The sequence below is a fragment of the Marmota flaviventris genome, chromosome 7 (assembly GCF_047511675.1).
Source record: "Marmota flaviventris isolate mMarFla1 chromosome 7, mMarFla1.hap1, whole genome shotgun sequence".
Taxonomy (NCBI): Eukaryota; Metazoa; Chordata; class Mammalia; order Rodentia; family Sciuridae; genus Marmota; species Marmota flaviventris.
The window spans coordinates 38662457-38679890 of NC_092504.1; the positions used below are offsets into that span (position 1 = coordinate 38662457).

The 17434-nt window shown below is 31.7% G+C and overlaps 1 protein-coding gene across 3 annotated transcripts in view; it reads right to left on the reverse strand.

Moving 5' to 3' along the window:
* The window catches only part of Nfxl1 (nuclear transcription factor, X-box binding like 1), a 51890-nt gene that overhangs the window by 16820 nt on the left and 17636 nt on the right, over positions 1-17434 (reverse strand). For all 3 annotated transcript variants that reach the window (XM_071614260.1, XM_027936573.3, XM_071614261.1), the window contains exons 12-18: positions 16642-16732; positions 12361-12481; positions 11987-12146; positions 11058-11149; positions 7881-7902; positions 7019-7159; positions 2554-2720 (exon numbers count right to left, since the gene is read on the reverse strand). In XM_071614260.1, the coding sequence (XP_071470361.1) occupies positions 2554-2720; positions 7019-7159; positions 7881-7902; positions 11058-11149; positions 11987-12146; positions 12361-12481; positions 16642-16732 (794 nt within the window). The remainder of the gene's footprint in view (positions 1-2553; positions 2721-7018; positions 7160-7880; positions 7903-11057; positions 11150-11986; positions 12147-12360; positions 12482-16641; positions 16733-17434) is intronic.

Below are 17434 nucleotides of genomic sequence, written 5' to 3' on the forward strand. Positions count from 1 at the left end.
CTCTGAATGCACATCATTCAACCAAGAAAGGATTAGAGAAATTTAAGCAAAAAACCTGATGGTTAAAATTAAAAATATAAAATTACAGATCTAAAACAGAAACAAAGGTGGTTATGAGGGTGTAACAATATATAAATGCTACATCAAATCAAAATGTAACTAAAAACTAAGAGAATAAGGGAAAAGAAGAAAGGCAAGTAGAATAATCTCACTGGTTGTCATATAGTTCCTAAATAAAAAACCAATGATAAAAGTTGGCAAACCAGTTAATAAAAGACTGAAGAAACAGGAATCTAAGGACACTGCAATCAGGTAAGTACAAAAGTAACCAACCACAAGACAAAACATGATCCTTCCTAAATAAGTTTTAAAATGAGAACAAAGAAAATACCTCACCCAGATAACATAAACACAGGAACAAAACTTATTATGAAGTAATTACAGAGCTTACCAAAAGTAAGAGAGATATTCAAAACTGTGAAAGGATTTATCTTGCCATATCTAAATAAAAAAGGGATTGCAAATCCAAGATCAAAAAAGAATACAAGCCAAAAAATATTAAATGTGACAAAGAAGGATACTTTTTAATCCTAAAAGCCCTATTAGTTAAGAATTCTATGCAACATAAAACCGATCAACCATTTTTATAAAGCAAAAACTATAGTAGTTGCAAAAAGATACAGAAACACACTAAATATATAGGATTTTTATATCACACCTTTAGTATAAGACAAATCTGTAGAACAAAAAAAGGAACCCACATATAAGGCTTTCAAATATAATGGAATTAGAACATAAGTATATAGAAAACATTAAAAAATGATCAGAGAATCAACACCCATTAAACATGTTCAAAGTAAAAATTAAAGCATGAAAATAAATAAAATTCCTAACTGAAAAGTTTTTTTTTTTTTTTTTAAAAAAAAGGAAAAACTAATGATATAAACAGAAATTAAAGTGGTAAAAAAGAAGTCAATCCAATCAATTAATAAAATCCTGGGGGCTGAGGATGTAGCTCAGTAGTAGAGCACTTGCCTAGTCTATGCAAGGCCTTCAGTTCAATCCCCAGTACCCAAATACTGGGTTTTTTTTAAAATAACAAAACATATATTCTAGCTAACACTCAAGAATCAGGATGAGAGCATAAATATTCAAATTAAGAATGACAAAAGAAAAAAATTATAAAATGGTAAAAAAAATTTTAAATCATATACAATTTCTTTGAAAACCTTTATAGAAATAAATTTGAAAACCCAAGATGAAACTGATAATTTCCAAAGAAAATACAGTTTTCCAAAATCAACGCCATGAAAGAGACATTTTTATTTTGTCAAAAAGTAAGAAAGTATTAAAAACTGATGTAATGGCAAAGGGACATAGGGACTAGTTTTAAGGTGCTCCCGTGAAAATTTCAGGGTCAGTAATTTAAACACAAAATGATAGTAATAAGAATACACTATCCCATGATGCTATTAATAAATGAGGAAAAAGGAAAAGCTACTCCTTATAGTAAAATTCCAATTAATAAATGTAGAAGAGATGATGGAGCTAGAAAATCAACATTTGGCACTATCATACTAACAACCAATTTATACTATAATCATTAATGGATGCTGAAACCAGTGAGTAAAAGTTCTGAGGAAAAAGCTATACAATTAAAAAAAAAAAGAATGTGATTTTAAAACTACGTGTTCAATCTTTTTTCATCCGTATCTCTCCTTAATGCAAAATTGACTTTTAACTCCCCATAAAATTTCTAAAACCATGAATTATGCTTTATTTTTAAAATTTCAACAAAATAATTTCAATACTTAAAAGTAAAAATTGGCTTTTAAAATTTAACAGAGCATGAGTTTAAAGTATGACAAAAATTTCAGACAATGTTAACAGCATTTTTCAAAATGTAATTATGCTAAAAAGAATCTGGAGTAGTTATAGTCCCAAATTAAACTTAAGTAAAATATATTAACAAAAAGATGACTTTACAGACTGGTACAAAATAGAGCTGTCAGAGTCTAAGGTAAATTATGTTAGATCATTGTTAAATAGAAAACATTTTCCCTTCACATAATCTGCAAGAAAATTTTCCATTTTTTTAAGTAAGGAAAATATAGCATTTATTATAACTAGGATATGATTTGTATAACAACTTTGTAATAAACAAAGGTCTACTTTTTAAATATATAATTCAAAAATTATGCCTAAGTAAACATAAATAAATCAAACAAAACTGTAGTTTGACACATATACAATCGGTTATAGGAATGTTTCTCTAATTTTTTAATAGCAGTGATACAACAATTTTCCTAACAAAATCTCACACAAAATCTCCAAATGGAATAAAGCAGAATTCCCCAGCTGAATTCACAGTAAGGTATCTAAAACGTGAAGTTACCTGTATTTCTTCCTTCCAGGTCTCTACTGAAAAATCTAGGCCTACAGAATTTAAGGAACACAACTGAACAACATTTTTGAAAGAAAATGTTCTAAATTATAAAAATATGCCATTCAACGAACTTTAGTAAAACAAGAATATACTTTTAGTCCACTTACCGACATTCCACATATAGGCTTGTGATCTTGCAGTGACATTTTATTCTAAGCATCTGAACACAAGGAGGGCATTCTCCTGGATGACATGGCAAAACACACGGATGAGGACAACCTGGTGGCCGTGATTTAGAACACCCTTCTTCACAATGAAGGCATTCTGGGCCAGCCTGAAAAATTGCATGGAAATCTATCACCTGAGAACAGAAGCTAATATTTCTATACATTAAAATTTTAAAAGTTAACTATCTAATTAAAATATTTTAAAAATATTTTTAGTAGTCATTAGAAATATAGTTAATAAAATAGCACATGCTCTCATTCACCTTAAAAACATTCAAGATGAAGAATAGTAAGACTGTCAATATGACCATTATTCATATAGATTTTTACGCCTATGAATCTTATTAAGTCAAACTACATCACCTTTAAAATATTAACTACATTAAGTATCTCTAATAAAATGCAAACTACTTCCTAAAAATTTAGAATAAAATGTTACCAATTCATTCACCCACCCACACAAAAACACAATCATCAATGAACTAAAGAAACCAACATTGTTAACACATTAATAAAATGCATATTAATGAACTAAAGTTCAATTGAATTCATAAAATATATATCAATTAAATAACGCTAAATTACATTTGCAAATAAACATACCTTGATGTAATTTAACAAGGCTTCTCTTCATGCTCTAGTGATTTAAGAATATAAATCACTATAAATTATCTGATAGTAATCAGATTTTATCAAATATTAAAGATTTTAATTGCAGGATATTTACTTTCAAATGTTATACTTGAGATAAAATAAATCAAAGAGCCAAAGACATGGATACTAAGTCTTAAAGACTAAGCATTTATATTATCATTCATAAGTATGGCCATGATTATACTTACATCAATAAAATTCTAATCTATTTTTGGGATTTAGGATTGAAAAGAAAAAGTCTTTCAAATTATAAAAATATTCTTCTACAAATAATTTCTATTTTTTTTAATTATTAAAAAGTATATTCATTCGGCTTGGGAGTAAAAAAGATGGTGGAATGAGATGGATATCATTACCCTAAGTACAGGTATAAAGACACGAATGGTGTGAATATACTTTATATACAACCAGAGATATGAAAAATTATGCTCTTTATGTGTAATATGAATTGCAATGCATTCTGCTGTTTAAAATTAGGATTTTTTGAAAAAAAAAATATACTCATTCATTCTACAAATACTTATTCGGCATTTAACTGCCAGGCATTTTTCCAAGTACTGGGAACAGATGGGATCCCAGGAAGTTACAGTTAAGTGAAGAAGTAAAGAACATAAAAACTGTTTTTATAAGAAATTCTAAAGAAAGATAAAGCACAATAAGAGAGTGATGGCTGTAACAAGAATGCAACCTGTCCAATAAAGTTCATATTGAAAAAGAAATTGAGCTAAATAAGGAAGAAAACCAGAAGAATGCAGAATTTCAGAGAAAAGGAATAAATAAAGCTCTGAAGTAAGAACAAACTTGGAATGTTCAAGAAATAGCGAGAAGAGAGACAAGAAAGGCAATTAGGAGTTATATCAGCACAGAACTTCCTGGGCCATTGTAAGACCTTTGAATTTTAATCAGAGTGTGACAGAAAACTTCCCAAAGGTTGTGAACACAGAAATGTTACTTGATATACATTTCGCCAATTTGGAAAGCAGTATGGAGATTTCTTGGAAAGCTGGGAATGGAGCCACCATTTGACCCAGCTATTCCCCTTCTTGGTCTATTCCCTAAAGACCTAAAAAGAGCATGCTACAGGGACACTGCTACATCGATGTTCATAGCAGCACAGTTCACAATAGCAAGACTGTGGAACCAACCTAGATGCCCTTCAATAGACGAATGGATAAAAAAATGTGGCATTTATACACAATGGAGTATTACTCTGCATTAAAAAATGACAAAATCATAGAATTTGCAGGGAAATGGATGGCATTAGAGCAGATTATGCTAAGTGAAGCTAGCCAATCCCTAAAAAACAAATGCCAAATGTTTTCTTTGATATAAGGAGAGTAACTAAGATCAGAGTAGGGACGAAGAGCAGGAGAAGAAGATTAACATTTAACAGGGATGAGAGGTGGGAGGGAAAGGGAGAGAGAAGGGAAATTGCATGGTAATGGAAGGAGACCCTCAGGGTTATACAGTGGAGGGGGTAGAGAGAGAGGAGGGGAAGGGAGGGGAGAGGAGGGGAGGGGGGAGGGGGGAGGATGGGAAAGGCAGCGGAGCACAACAGACACTAGTATGGCAATATGTACATCAATGGATGTGTAACTGATGTGATTCTGCAATCTGTGTATGGGGTGAAGGTGGGAGTTCATAACCCACTTGAATCAAAGTGAGGAATATGATATGTGAAGAAATTTGTAATGTTTTGAACAACCCACAATAAAAAATTAAAAAAAAAAAAAGGATAAATCTGGTTAATGTAGTAAAATAAAACTATGAGCAGCAAGTTGGAAAGAGACTATGGAAATAGAGATAAGAGATAAAGGTGGTTATGATGAAGATGTTAGTTCAAACTAAAGGTAATGAGAAATGGTCAGATTCTATTTTGAAGATAAATCTAAGAGAATTTGCAATGAAAATAAGAAAGAAGTCAAGCGTGATTCCTAGGCAACAAGGTAAAAATGATGTGCAAACATGTAAAAAATGGTAATAAGACTTTTTGAAATGAGAAAGACTGAGGAAAGGACAATGAGCCACAAAGTATACAAACACAATCAAAATTAACAGTCTATTTTATTTGCTCTTTTTAGCTAAATACCTACAGTAATCTTCTATTTAAAGAACATGAGAAGAGCATATCAGGCTAGGAGTTAAGAAATCAGGGATATCAATAACTGGTTTGATACTCTCCTGTTCAATGACCATAAAAAAGTCATTATTAAGCTTCAATCAATATTAAGCTTCAGTTTCCCTATCTACAAAACAAGAATTATGATATGAGCTCCTTCCAGCTATAAAGGAAACAAAAAAGAATCACTGAAAATCTATGTTTCCTAAACTATCTTCCTGCATTACTTCCAATATTGGTTCCATCTTCTAGGAAAGAAGATCTTAATTACGAAATACCTCAAGACTGGTTGTCAAATACCACATGTAGGCTCACTAAAAAGAGTCACTGAAGTTTTAACCAAGGAAATAATGCTTGAACAATCCACAATAATTCCCTAATGGTAAAGCTAGTTTTTTTATTTCATATTCTGGAAATCTGGAGAAGGAAAGCTATAAAGTACCTGTCCCCTAACTTGGAGTCATTATCAGCATTTATTAATTGGTTTTATAATTCCTGTATCTTTTTCATTTTATCATAGGTACATTTTTCTTAAGGACCAAGGCATGTATTGATGAAAAAAATAAAGAAATTATAAGCAATATATTTACACATGTGCATATGAGTAAGAATTATACTGAGTATTTGTTGTCATGCATTATAGAACCTATATATATAGTGCTACCTACAACACAAGTAAAATCTTCAATAACATAATTCAAAATTAATTTAAATATCTGTAAACTTAATGTTACTTAATAATACAGGGAGGTTTAAAATTTCTGGCTTATTTTCCATAAGATACTAACCAATATTATTAGGAGTCCCTACATGGTGAAAGTCTAGGGAAAAACATTAAAAGTTTCTAAAGCCGAGCATGATGGCATACACCTGTAATACCAGCGTCTCAGGAGGCTGAGATAGGAGGATCCTGAGTTCAAAGCCAGCCTCAACAAAAGAAAGGCACTAAGCAACTCAGTGAGACCCTGTCTCTAAATACAAAATAGGGCTGCAGATGTGGCTCAGAAGTCAAGTGCTCCTGAATTCAATCCCCAGTACCACAAAAAAAAAATTAATTAAAGTTTCTAATTTAAAATCTGATTAGTTATATTTGTTTTTCCTTATAAAATGGCAAATTTTAGAGATATCTGAATGGGTAAGTTCAAATGCTTGTGAAATGCCTTTAATAAATATACCACACATCTATAATGCTATTTATATTCCAACAAAAGATTGGAAATTTATTAAAATTGTGAACATTATTTACCATATGTGTCAGGTGTGGAAAATATCTGAGAGCAAATGCTCTAAACTAACACATATGGGCAGGAGTGAAGATGATACTGCTACCTACTAAGAAGACATACAGATTCTGTATTTTTATCATAAAATCATAACCTGTGTATTAACACTGTATATGAAGAGTTTCACATTAAAAGACACATTTTTCTGAAGCAGGTCAAACATGAAGAGCAATAAACATCAAGTTGTTAAAAAGTCAGCTGTCTTAGGAAAAGAAAGGAAGGAGAAGGGATGAGGACAATGAAGATAAAAGAAGCTACAGCAAAATGAAAAAATATTTATGGTATAATTGCTATAAAGAATGTTTCAAGCATATGGTAGGCAAATATATACTCAACCTAAAGATACTACCTTGTTTTTGTCACCGCAGCCTTCAACTTCAGTTACTTTGTGGCATTCTTTCATACAGGTATGATTCTGACAAGCTAAGATTCGTCCACAAACTCTCTTACAAGAGTAGGGTCCAACAGCATGGCATGGTAGAGGACTCACCTAAACAAATAAAAAGGAAATTAGTACAATATACACACATACACAAAAAACACCAGAACCTATGTTTCCAAAATAACTTTGCTTTGAGAACTTTCACAAAAATCTAAAATGTTTTCATTAATAATTTTTACTATCAAAACCAAAATGATGGGCTAGGGTTGTGAGCGGCTCAGTGGCAGAGCACTTGCCTTGTACAGGTGAGGCACTGGGTTCAAACCTTAACACCACATATATATCGATAAACAAAATAAAGATATCGTGTCCATATATAACTAAAAATAATTTTTTTTAAAAAATGACCTATCACAAAAAATTCCCTAAAAGACAGTTGCCAAGAAGCAAAATATTCTATTCCAATGGAAATTCAACATGATGAATCTATAATGAGTACATATATTCAGACAAATTCTCAAATGAAAGCATGAAATATTTTGTAAATTAGTAGAAAAAGGCTTGCATTGTTTAAGCTAAGGAAACACAATATTTTGACTGTTATTTCTAGTAACTCTAGTATAGATTAGGTACAGATTACAAGCTTTACTTAAAAATTATGCCTATGGGCTGGGGTTGTGGCTCAGTGGTACAGCACTTGCCTAGCATGTGTGAGGCCCTGGGTTCGATTCTCAGCACCACATATAAATAAAATAAGTAAATAAATAAAGGTCTATCAACAACTAAAAAAAAATTAAAAAAAAAAAAAAAAACTATGCCTATAACTCACCTCATGCTTCCCAAGACATTCCCTACAAGGAAAAAATAAAATGAAATAAAAACATTATAAATCTTCAGAAAGCGTTTTATTAAGAATAAAACAAACACAGAAATGATAAGTCACTGTGTAAACTTATAGGAAATAAAGTTAATATACACAGAGACCAAGTCTTTCCTATAAGTCAGTAAAGAGCAATTGAAATTTGAATTAAAATTACAATACTGACACATACAAAAAAATGAAATATGTATAAATCTATATATGTATATATGTATACATTAGTACACACACACAAAAAAAAAAACAATATACAACTACAAAAGGCTGAGGAAACAAAAGGTTTTAAATAGAGGAGAAATATTTCATGTTCGTGGATAGGAAGGTTCAATATTATTAAGATGTCTTTATTTCCAATTTCACCTAGATTTGACACAATTCCAATCAAAATCCCAGCAAGTTACTTTGAGTATCAACAAACTGATTCTAAAGTCTGTATGGAAAGATAAACAGACCCAAAATAGTCAACACAACATTAAAGAACTAAATCAGAGGCCTGACACTGACTTCAAGACTCACTATAAAGCTACAGTGATCAAGACAGCATGTATTGATGAAAGAACAGACAAATCAATGTCAGGGCATAGGAAGACCAGAAACAGACTCACATAATTGCAGTCAACTGATCTTTTGACAAAAGAGCAATAGCACTGGATTAGACAAAGGAGAATAAAGGGAAGGGAGAGAAGATGGGAATAGGAAAGACAGTAGAATGAATCGGACATAATTTTCCTATGTTCACATACACGACAAATGTAACTCCATGTTATGTAGAACCACAAGAATGGGAAGTTACACCCCATGTATGTATAATATGTCAAAATACACTCTACTGCATTGGGTACAGGGTAGCATACTTCTCTCATCCCAGCTGCTCAGGAGGCTGAGGCAGGAAGATCATGAGTTCAAAGTCAGCCTCAGCAACAGCAAGGCAATAAGCATCTCAGTGAGACACTGTCTCTAAATAAAAATATGAAAAAGGTCTGGGGATGTGCCCCAGTGGCTGAACACCCCTGGGTTCAATCCCCAGTACAAAAATAAAATAAAATACATTCTACTGTCATGTATACCTAACAAGAACAAAAAAAAAAAAAAAAAAAAAATAGATTTTTTAAAAATGGCAAACAACAGGAGAAAGGAAATTCTCATCCAACAGTTGGTGTTGGAACAAACGAACGTCCTCTTGAAAAAAATCTAGACAGACCTTGCACTTTTCAAAATAGATGACTCAAAATGTATCACAGACCTAAATGTGAAATGGACAACCTAATTAAAATAAGATCTGGGTGACCTTGGGTTTAGTAATGACTCTTTAGATACATCACCAAAAGTATGATCCATGAGGAAAAAAAAAAGAAGGTAAGTTGGGTTTTATTACATGAAAAACTTCTGCTCTGCAAAGAACACTTTGGAAAATGAAATACAAACCACATACTTGGAGAAACCATTTGAAAAACATACACCTGGTAAAGGATTTATGTCCAAAATATACCAAGAACTCTTATACTCAAAGTAAGAAAGCAAACACCCTAAGTAAAAAAATGGGCAAAAGATCTGAACAAAGAATAGATATCTCATCAAAAGATCTACATATTGCAAATAGTGTATGAAGATGCTCAACATTATATGCTACTAAGGAACTCAAAATTAAAATGAGATGCCACTATACACCCATTGGAGTGGCTAAAATTCGAAATCCTAGCAGTGTATGTGTTGTGAAAGATACAGAATATCAGGGGCTCCATTCATTGCTAGTGAGAATACAGACTGGTATAGATATGTTGGCAGACAGTCTGGAAGCTTTGTACAAACCTAAGCTTGCTACGCGATCCAGCAGTTGTACACCTACTTAGGTGTACTTACTTACACTTACTTAGGTGTACTACTTACCCAATCGAGCTGAAAACATATCCACACAAAAATCTGCACATAAATGTTCATAGCAGCTTTACTCTTGGTTCAAAAATCTTGGAAGCAACCAAAATCTCCTTCAATAGGCAAATGTATAAGCAAACTACAGGACTTCCAGATGTGGAATATTACTCAGTGATAAAAGGAAATGAGCTATCAAGTCATGAGAAGACATGAAGGAACCATAAATGCAAACTGCTAAATGAAAGGAGTCAGTCTGGAAATGCTATATACTATAGGATTTCAACTACTGTATATGATGTTCTGGAAAAGGCAAAACTATTAGTAATTAAAAACTTACCACAGAGAAAAGCCCAGGACCAGATGGCTTTATCAGTGAATTCTACCAAATGTTTAAAGAAGAATTCACACTACTCCTTAAGAAAGGATACCTCCCAACTCATTCAACGATGTTAGTATTTCTCTGATACTAAAACCAAAGAAAGCTATCATAAGAGAAATACAAACTAATATTCTACATGAATAAATTCAGGTGAAAAAATTCTCAACAAAATAGTAGCAAACTGAATCCAATAACATGTAAAAAGGATTATATACTATAACCCAGTGGGAGGAAAAATGAGAACAACTTTTAAAAAATAAATAAGAATATTTCCTTTAAAAGACCAATAGGCAACACATACTAATGTTAGATTTGGAACCTTAGTTGTAGACTACAGCCCCTTTTCTAATTTTATGTAGCTTTCCAGAATTCTGTGCTTCTTTTTCCCTATAATCCATAGCTTCTGCTTAAAATATGAAACACTCCAGGATTGTCTATTCCCTCCGATTCAACTGTTAGAGCTCAAATACAGTCATCCCTTGGTCCATCCAGTAAACTACCTCCTTTAATTTCCAATGTTTCCTTGAACACTCTTTCAAGTCTGACATCTAAAATCCTAGCTTTCTTCACCCCCAAGGAGCTCGTACTCTAACATGGGAATCATCAGGAAAAGTAACAAACAGTAAGTCTCTTAGATGCGCTTTAATTAACTGTAAGCACAAGTTGCTAGGAAAAGGTGAAGGACATTAAACTCCAGCTGGGGAGAAGACTCAAAAAGAATGAAGAGAAACACAGAAACTAGGTTAGAGGCCAAACCTGAAATAAAGATGAAATGAACTAAGACAAAGGGGAGAGCTTGTCAGTCTATGTCAAGAGATTAAAATAACAAAAAGCAACAACAACAACAAAAAAAAGGTTAAAATTCTAATACTCACATAGAAATAGGAACTTGACATGGAGGACAAGGTAATGCAGTCTGAATAAATGCTGGCTCAGAAGGCTGCTCCCAAGGACCTGAAGGTTGGTGCTATGAGTAAAACACATGACAAATTTAAAGATTAAATTTAAAGGATTAAATCATATGACTCTTAATAATCAAAGAAAATAGCTCCCATATATCCTCTGCTCAAGCAAACTGAAAATTGTTCAAGTAATTAAAAAATTCTGCTTATTGAAATATTTTATTCCATTTATATACTCAGATTGTTCCCCTCCACACAATTAAACATTAAATACCAAGGCTGACTCCAGTTTTTAAAAGGTAGAACAAAGGCAGTGTAGCCTTCTTTACTTCTCATAATCCAAAAAGAGAATGAAATACAACTGTAAACTCTACCACTCATTAGTTCACTGTAACCTCCATTATTTTATTCACTGTTGTTCCTCATCACCTAAAAGAATTCTTGATACATAATAAGAGCTCAATAAAGACTGAATTAAGTGAATGAATTGCTAAGAAAATTAAAGGCTATCTATAACCCTAAACCATAATATATGAAGAAATACTAGCAAATTCATCTATATTCCTGGATTTACATAACTATCACACTGATTTGCAAACATTTGTTTATTTTATTTCCTTTTCTAAGAGTTTATGAGTTTTATTTTTATTTTTTTGCAGTGTTGGGAAATCGAGTTTTGCACATGCTAAGGAAGTGCTCTATCACTGAGCTACACATCCAACCCTTATAATATGAGCTTCATAAGACAAGAGACCAACTCTTATTTTCCTTGTACACCAGCTCCTAGCACAGTGCTTATTATCTAAAAAGTATTTCATCATTTTTTATTGAATGACTATGTAAAATCCAGAAAATATGATCCACAGCAATGCATCATCTATTTAATAATACTGTTCTCTTACCCTGCCTGTCTGCTTTATTAATGCTTGATCATGACATGAAGCAGGACACAAGTGACCACATTTCTCCAAAACTTTTTGGCAAGGTTGATGACATGGTGGACAAGGACCAAAATGACAACGATGTTTTTCTCGACTTGTATGATGGCATGTTGGTGGTCGACTAAATCACAAAATACAAATTGTTACTTTTGACCATTGAACAATTACATCTAAAGTGCAACTATCTATATATCTTCTGATTCCATATAGAATGAGCATACTATGAAAATATTTTAATATATCAAAGAAAAATTAAATTACTAATATATTAAAAATCAATATGAATTTAAATTATAAAATACCAGATATAAGTTTATGCAAAGCTTTATACCAACCTGCATATCTCTTTGCATTTGGGTGGCCTTGTGGTTCGTTCTCGGCCACAAGGTACTGTCACTTTTGCATTACCACAATTGCACTTTACATCTACAGTTTCTGGGCATGGATAGCAACTGCCTGACCAAAAAAGAAATAAAATAAACAAAGTCTTACATTTAAAAAGAAGTTACTTTATAATCATCCAAATGCTCATGTGGTAGAATCGATAAATTTAACACATTTGCACAATGGAATAGCCTACAAGAACAAGGAAATAAATGACAGCAATATGAATGTACTAATAGATAACATTAAGCAAAAGAAGCCATATACAAAGAGTAATGTAGGATAGTATGATTCCATTTATATAAAGTAAATGGGAAAAGCTAATTTTTACTGTTCAAAAGCAGAATAATGGTTATGAAGGATTTAAGAAGGTTTTGGAAATGTCAGTAATGTTCTGCTTAATGATATGAATTCTGATTATATGGTTATGTTCAGCTTATAAAACATCATCAAGCTATGCTTCTATGATTTGTATACTTTTCCATGTATACACTGGTACTTCAATAAAGCTTTAGAAGTTTCAAAATGTTCTAAAAGTTCTATTCTAAATAACAAATTTAACATAACAGTCAAAAATTACAACAAGCAAAATGGCTTTTAAATCTTTGGAAAATCTAACACTAACAGTAATCTTTTTGGCCTATTTACGTACATACTTCTATCCAAGTACGTCATTTTTAAATAAATTCCCCAACAAGAAAATAACTTCTCTCTCATGACCTGATGTTGGTTAATAAGCACAGTCAATTATTTGTGCTTTGTGAAAAGACTAAATTCTAAACCCTCTTTTGGTTCTGATTCTATATGTTTTTGTTCTAAACATTTCAAAAAGTAGTATTGAGTTTGCTGTGAGTTGGTAGAAATATACAAAAAGAAAATGAAAGAAACCTTTTCAAATTCTCACTGAGGCTCTGACATTATCTTAAAGACTTTCTTCCCACTAAGAAAGTCCATTAGAAATGAAATAATGAGGAAGGAATGGGAGTCTTTAAAGAGTGAAAATCTTAAACTACTAAGTGTCAGGAACAAATAAAAAACTGCTCAGCAACTAACCTGATCAGAAACAGACTAATGACAGAAAATAGCGTGGTTTAATACCTCTTACAGTTAAAAAATAGTTCCCTAAAACAAATATGAGCTACAAATTAAGAATTTTGATTCCAATAATGAGAAAATGAGAGAAAAAAATAACATCTATTGTACAAATTATTAATTTATACTTCAGTTTTGATAAATATAATCCAGTGAAATATTGATGGTAACATAAATCAAGTCATCCTGACACACATAATCAAGTTTTGATTTTTTCTAAAGAATGATTAGGTGCTACACTTTTCAATCTAATAGTGATATTTTCTGTTCTCAACATTTGACATCAATATCTGTTATCAAAAATCAAACATAACCTTTTTGCCACACTAAAACTATAGCATCATTTTTTAAAAATTGTCTTAAAAAAATAAGGAATAATTTCCCTAAATGGTCTTCCTACTGACCAAAAGATTTATATTGATACCTATATAGCATAACAAATACTAATGAAAAGTTTCAAAATTGTATTTTCAAAATTAAAAAGCAGCTTACAAAGAATAACTACAGTCCAGATCAAAATCAATCGGCAAGAGTTATGTAGTTGAGGAATTATCAAGAGATAACCTTTAACTTTAGACAAATGTAAATCAACTTTTCTTACATTTACTATGCAAATATGCAATTAACATCTTCTCCCTGAGATGTCTAGAATGATGACAAATATTATAAAATAATGATTCTAATTCTTATGTGAATTAAATGGTTAAGAGTGTACAACAGTGGCTTCTAAATTTTTTTTAAATAAACATATTCTTAAAAAAATAAACGCTCTGCCAAAACTTGAACCCGTGATCAAATTTCTAACTCCAACTAACAATTTACAAGAAATATACAGGACAGAGAAACACATTAAATAACACCACAGGGATGCAACATGTAACATCTAGAATGAAGAAACCAAATAAAGCAACCTAATTTCTTCAATGAAGAAGCCACTAAGGGGGGAAGGTTAAGGAGAGAGATTATAGATTGAAAGACTTAAAGAGATACATAAACTAATAGCATCATGTTGATTTCACGGTCTTAAAGAGTCACACAAACTGAGTTAAAAAATAAGAAGCTTATGATACAAGAATTTGAACACCAGATATTTGGTGACATGAAGAAATGTATTAATGACAAAAGTTAAGAATCCATTTTTAGGATGAATACTGAAATATTTATGGGATTTGTTTCAAAATGTGAGGAGAAGGAGAAATGTTCTCAACACCACTCTTCTAAGTAAGATATTTGCTCTAGACTTTCTACAGAAACCCAATCAGATTAAGGATATTCTTTTCTATGACTATTTAAATTTTTGTCATATATGGATGTTAGATTTATCAACCATATTTCAGACATTGACCTAGATGAGTTGATATAGTAAATCACATTATTAGATTTACTAATGTTAAACCAGCCATATATTATTGAAATAAGTCCAACTTGGTTATGACAGATTAACCATTAATATTTTCTCAAAGTGACATGTAATTTTCTCTTACTTTCCTTGTAAGATAAAATATAAGTTGGATGTGTGGGGTTTTTTAACATATACTTTCAAGCAGCTTATGAGGAAACTGAACTTATATACATAATAAACATTAAGTTGTTAAAATAATGTGTAAAAATCAACTAGGCCTGGTGTTTTCCTGATGAAAAAATTTTAAACTACTGACTCAACTCTTCAGTGGTCATAGACCTAGTCAAGCTTACATGCCCAGTGTTTTCACAATGGTCTATAGAGTCCTATTCATATTCTCCTTTTTCTAACAGTCCTTTAACTCATGATCTCTTTGACCTCATGTCCTGCCATATGTCCCTTTGAGCATTCTACTCTGTAATTACTGCTTTTTGACCAGGAATACCACACAACTCCCATTTTCATATGTCTTGAGCCCTTACTTCTTTTAGGTCAAATGTCATCTTTTCAGAGTCCTCTCCTTGATAAACAATAACATATTTATAAATGTAAATATAAAATAGTATGCACCATTCCCAGCATCATGATTTTAGTTTCACTTTTTCTTTTAATACTTGTCTACTATGTTTAATAGCTGTATTAACTGAATTTGACCAAGAAGGGAAGAGTCAAAAGTTAAGTTCCACAGGAGCAGAGACTGTCAATTTTGTTCACCCATATAATCCCAATACCTGATATTTAGTGGATGCTCAAAAATGTTATTATAATAAATTAGGAATTTATTCTCACAGTACTCTAAGGATCCATTCAGGGAATCTGCAAGATCTCACATACACAGAGCAGAATTGTCCAAAAGCTAGCGACAAGCCATATCACAAAAGATTAAATGCAGAAACAGATTATGTAAATACAGTTGCCCTCTATCAAGCAAGACATTCAGGATATTTGCAAGAATGTAAAAGAATAGCATTCTCACTATTTATTCAGAAAATGGTTATTTTTCACAAAATGTTATATGTTCTAATAGGTTTATTATTCCAATTTTAAAATAATAGATGGTACTATATTTTATTTTAACTTCAGATACAATAAATGTAAATGGGCAAAACCCACATTAACAAAAGTTCCTTAGGGTCCCAAAAAGAATAAAGGGGTCCTCAGACTAAAATGTTTGAGAACTGGTCAATCCCTTACTAGATTTAATTTCATATAAATTCATTAAATCCAGAATCAAACCCAAAAAAAGTCTATTAACATCTTAACTAATTTGAGAAAAAAAATGTATGGGGGCAGGGCTGAAGCTGAGGCTGGGGCTGAGGCTCAGCAGTAGTGCACTTGCCTAGCATGTAAGGTACTGAGTTCGATTCTCAGCACCACATATAAATAAATAAGAATAAAGGTCTATTAACAACTAAAAAAACTTTTTAAATGTGTGAGGAAGGTTAAGGGAGGGGAAAAAAAAAAACACAGTTTTACAGAAAGAACAAAACTTATATTCAGAAGGCTTGCGTTCAAATCTTGGCTAAATTGCTATACTAGATGTTTCCCTGAATAAGTCTCTGAATCCCTTTTAGCACCAATCACACTGTTGATAAAATAGGCATACTGTCTACTGTCCTTTCCTACGTACTTCTCAAGGTTGTTAGGAAGACCAAATATGATAGTGAATATGAATGCTATCAACTTACAGCACTAAGTAAATACAAACATTATAATTATGGCTATTGTTTAATTTTACCTCTGTGGCAGACAGACGGACACTTATGGTTTCTACATCCTAAAGTCCGTCCACAATTTTGATCACAAGGTGGACAGTTTCCAGGGCAACACTAAAGAGAAAGCAATATATTGAGAATAGATAATTTGAAAATCCATGCATAATATGAATGTCATTACTAGTTATTTACAGAACTTACAGAAAGCAAAGATATTTCTCTTCATTCTTGATATTCCATTCACTCTTGAATGAAAATATTCAAGAGTATCAACATTCCTCTGGTAAGTAGATATACTGCTAAGAATTTACAAGTTTGAACAGATAATGACCTACTCTAATAATATCAAGCTGAATTTTCTTGCCCTTCAGTTAATTTTTCTATGATTTAAAATACTTTCATCAGATTTCATTTACTTTTCTATACAAATACTGACAACATTACCTACTTAGATGCCACAGTCAATTTGGGCAACTAGTTTTTAATATTTTTTAATATTCATTAAAATAAAACTTGTATAGATCAGTTTGGCAATTATTTCCAAACCATGAGATCAGAAACCAACTAATGAAAAGAAGTAGATAGGCTATCATTCTTTGTGATTTCTAATTTGTGAGAAATATAGCTACCACCTGTCCTAATTTTCATTCACAAAGAGTAGGCAACTACTTAACATCTACTTTGCCTTTCTAACCTCTCCCTTGACTTTTCACATACTCAAACTTTGGAAAGAAAACACATATTACAAGAGTATTAAAGATATTTAGGATTATAACTCATAAAAGAACAAGTTTCAAAAGCATATAAAAAATAGCT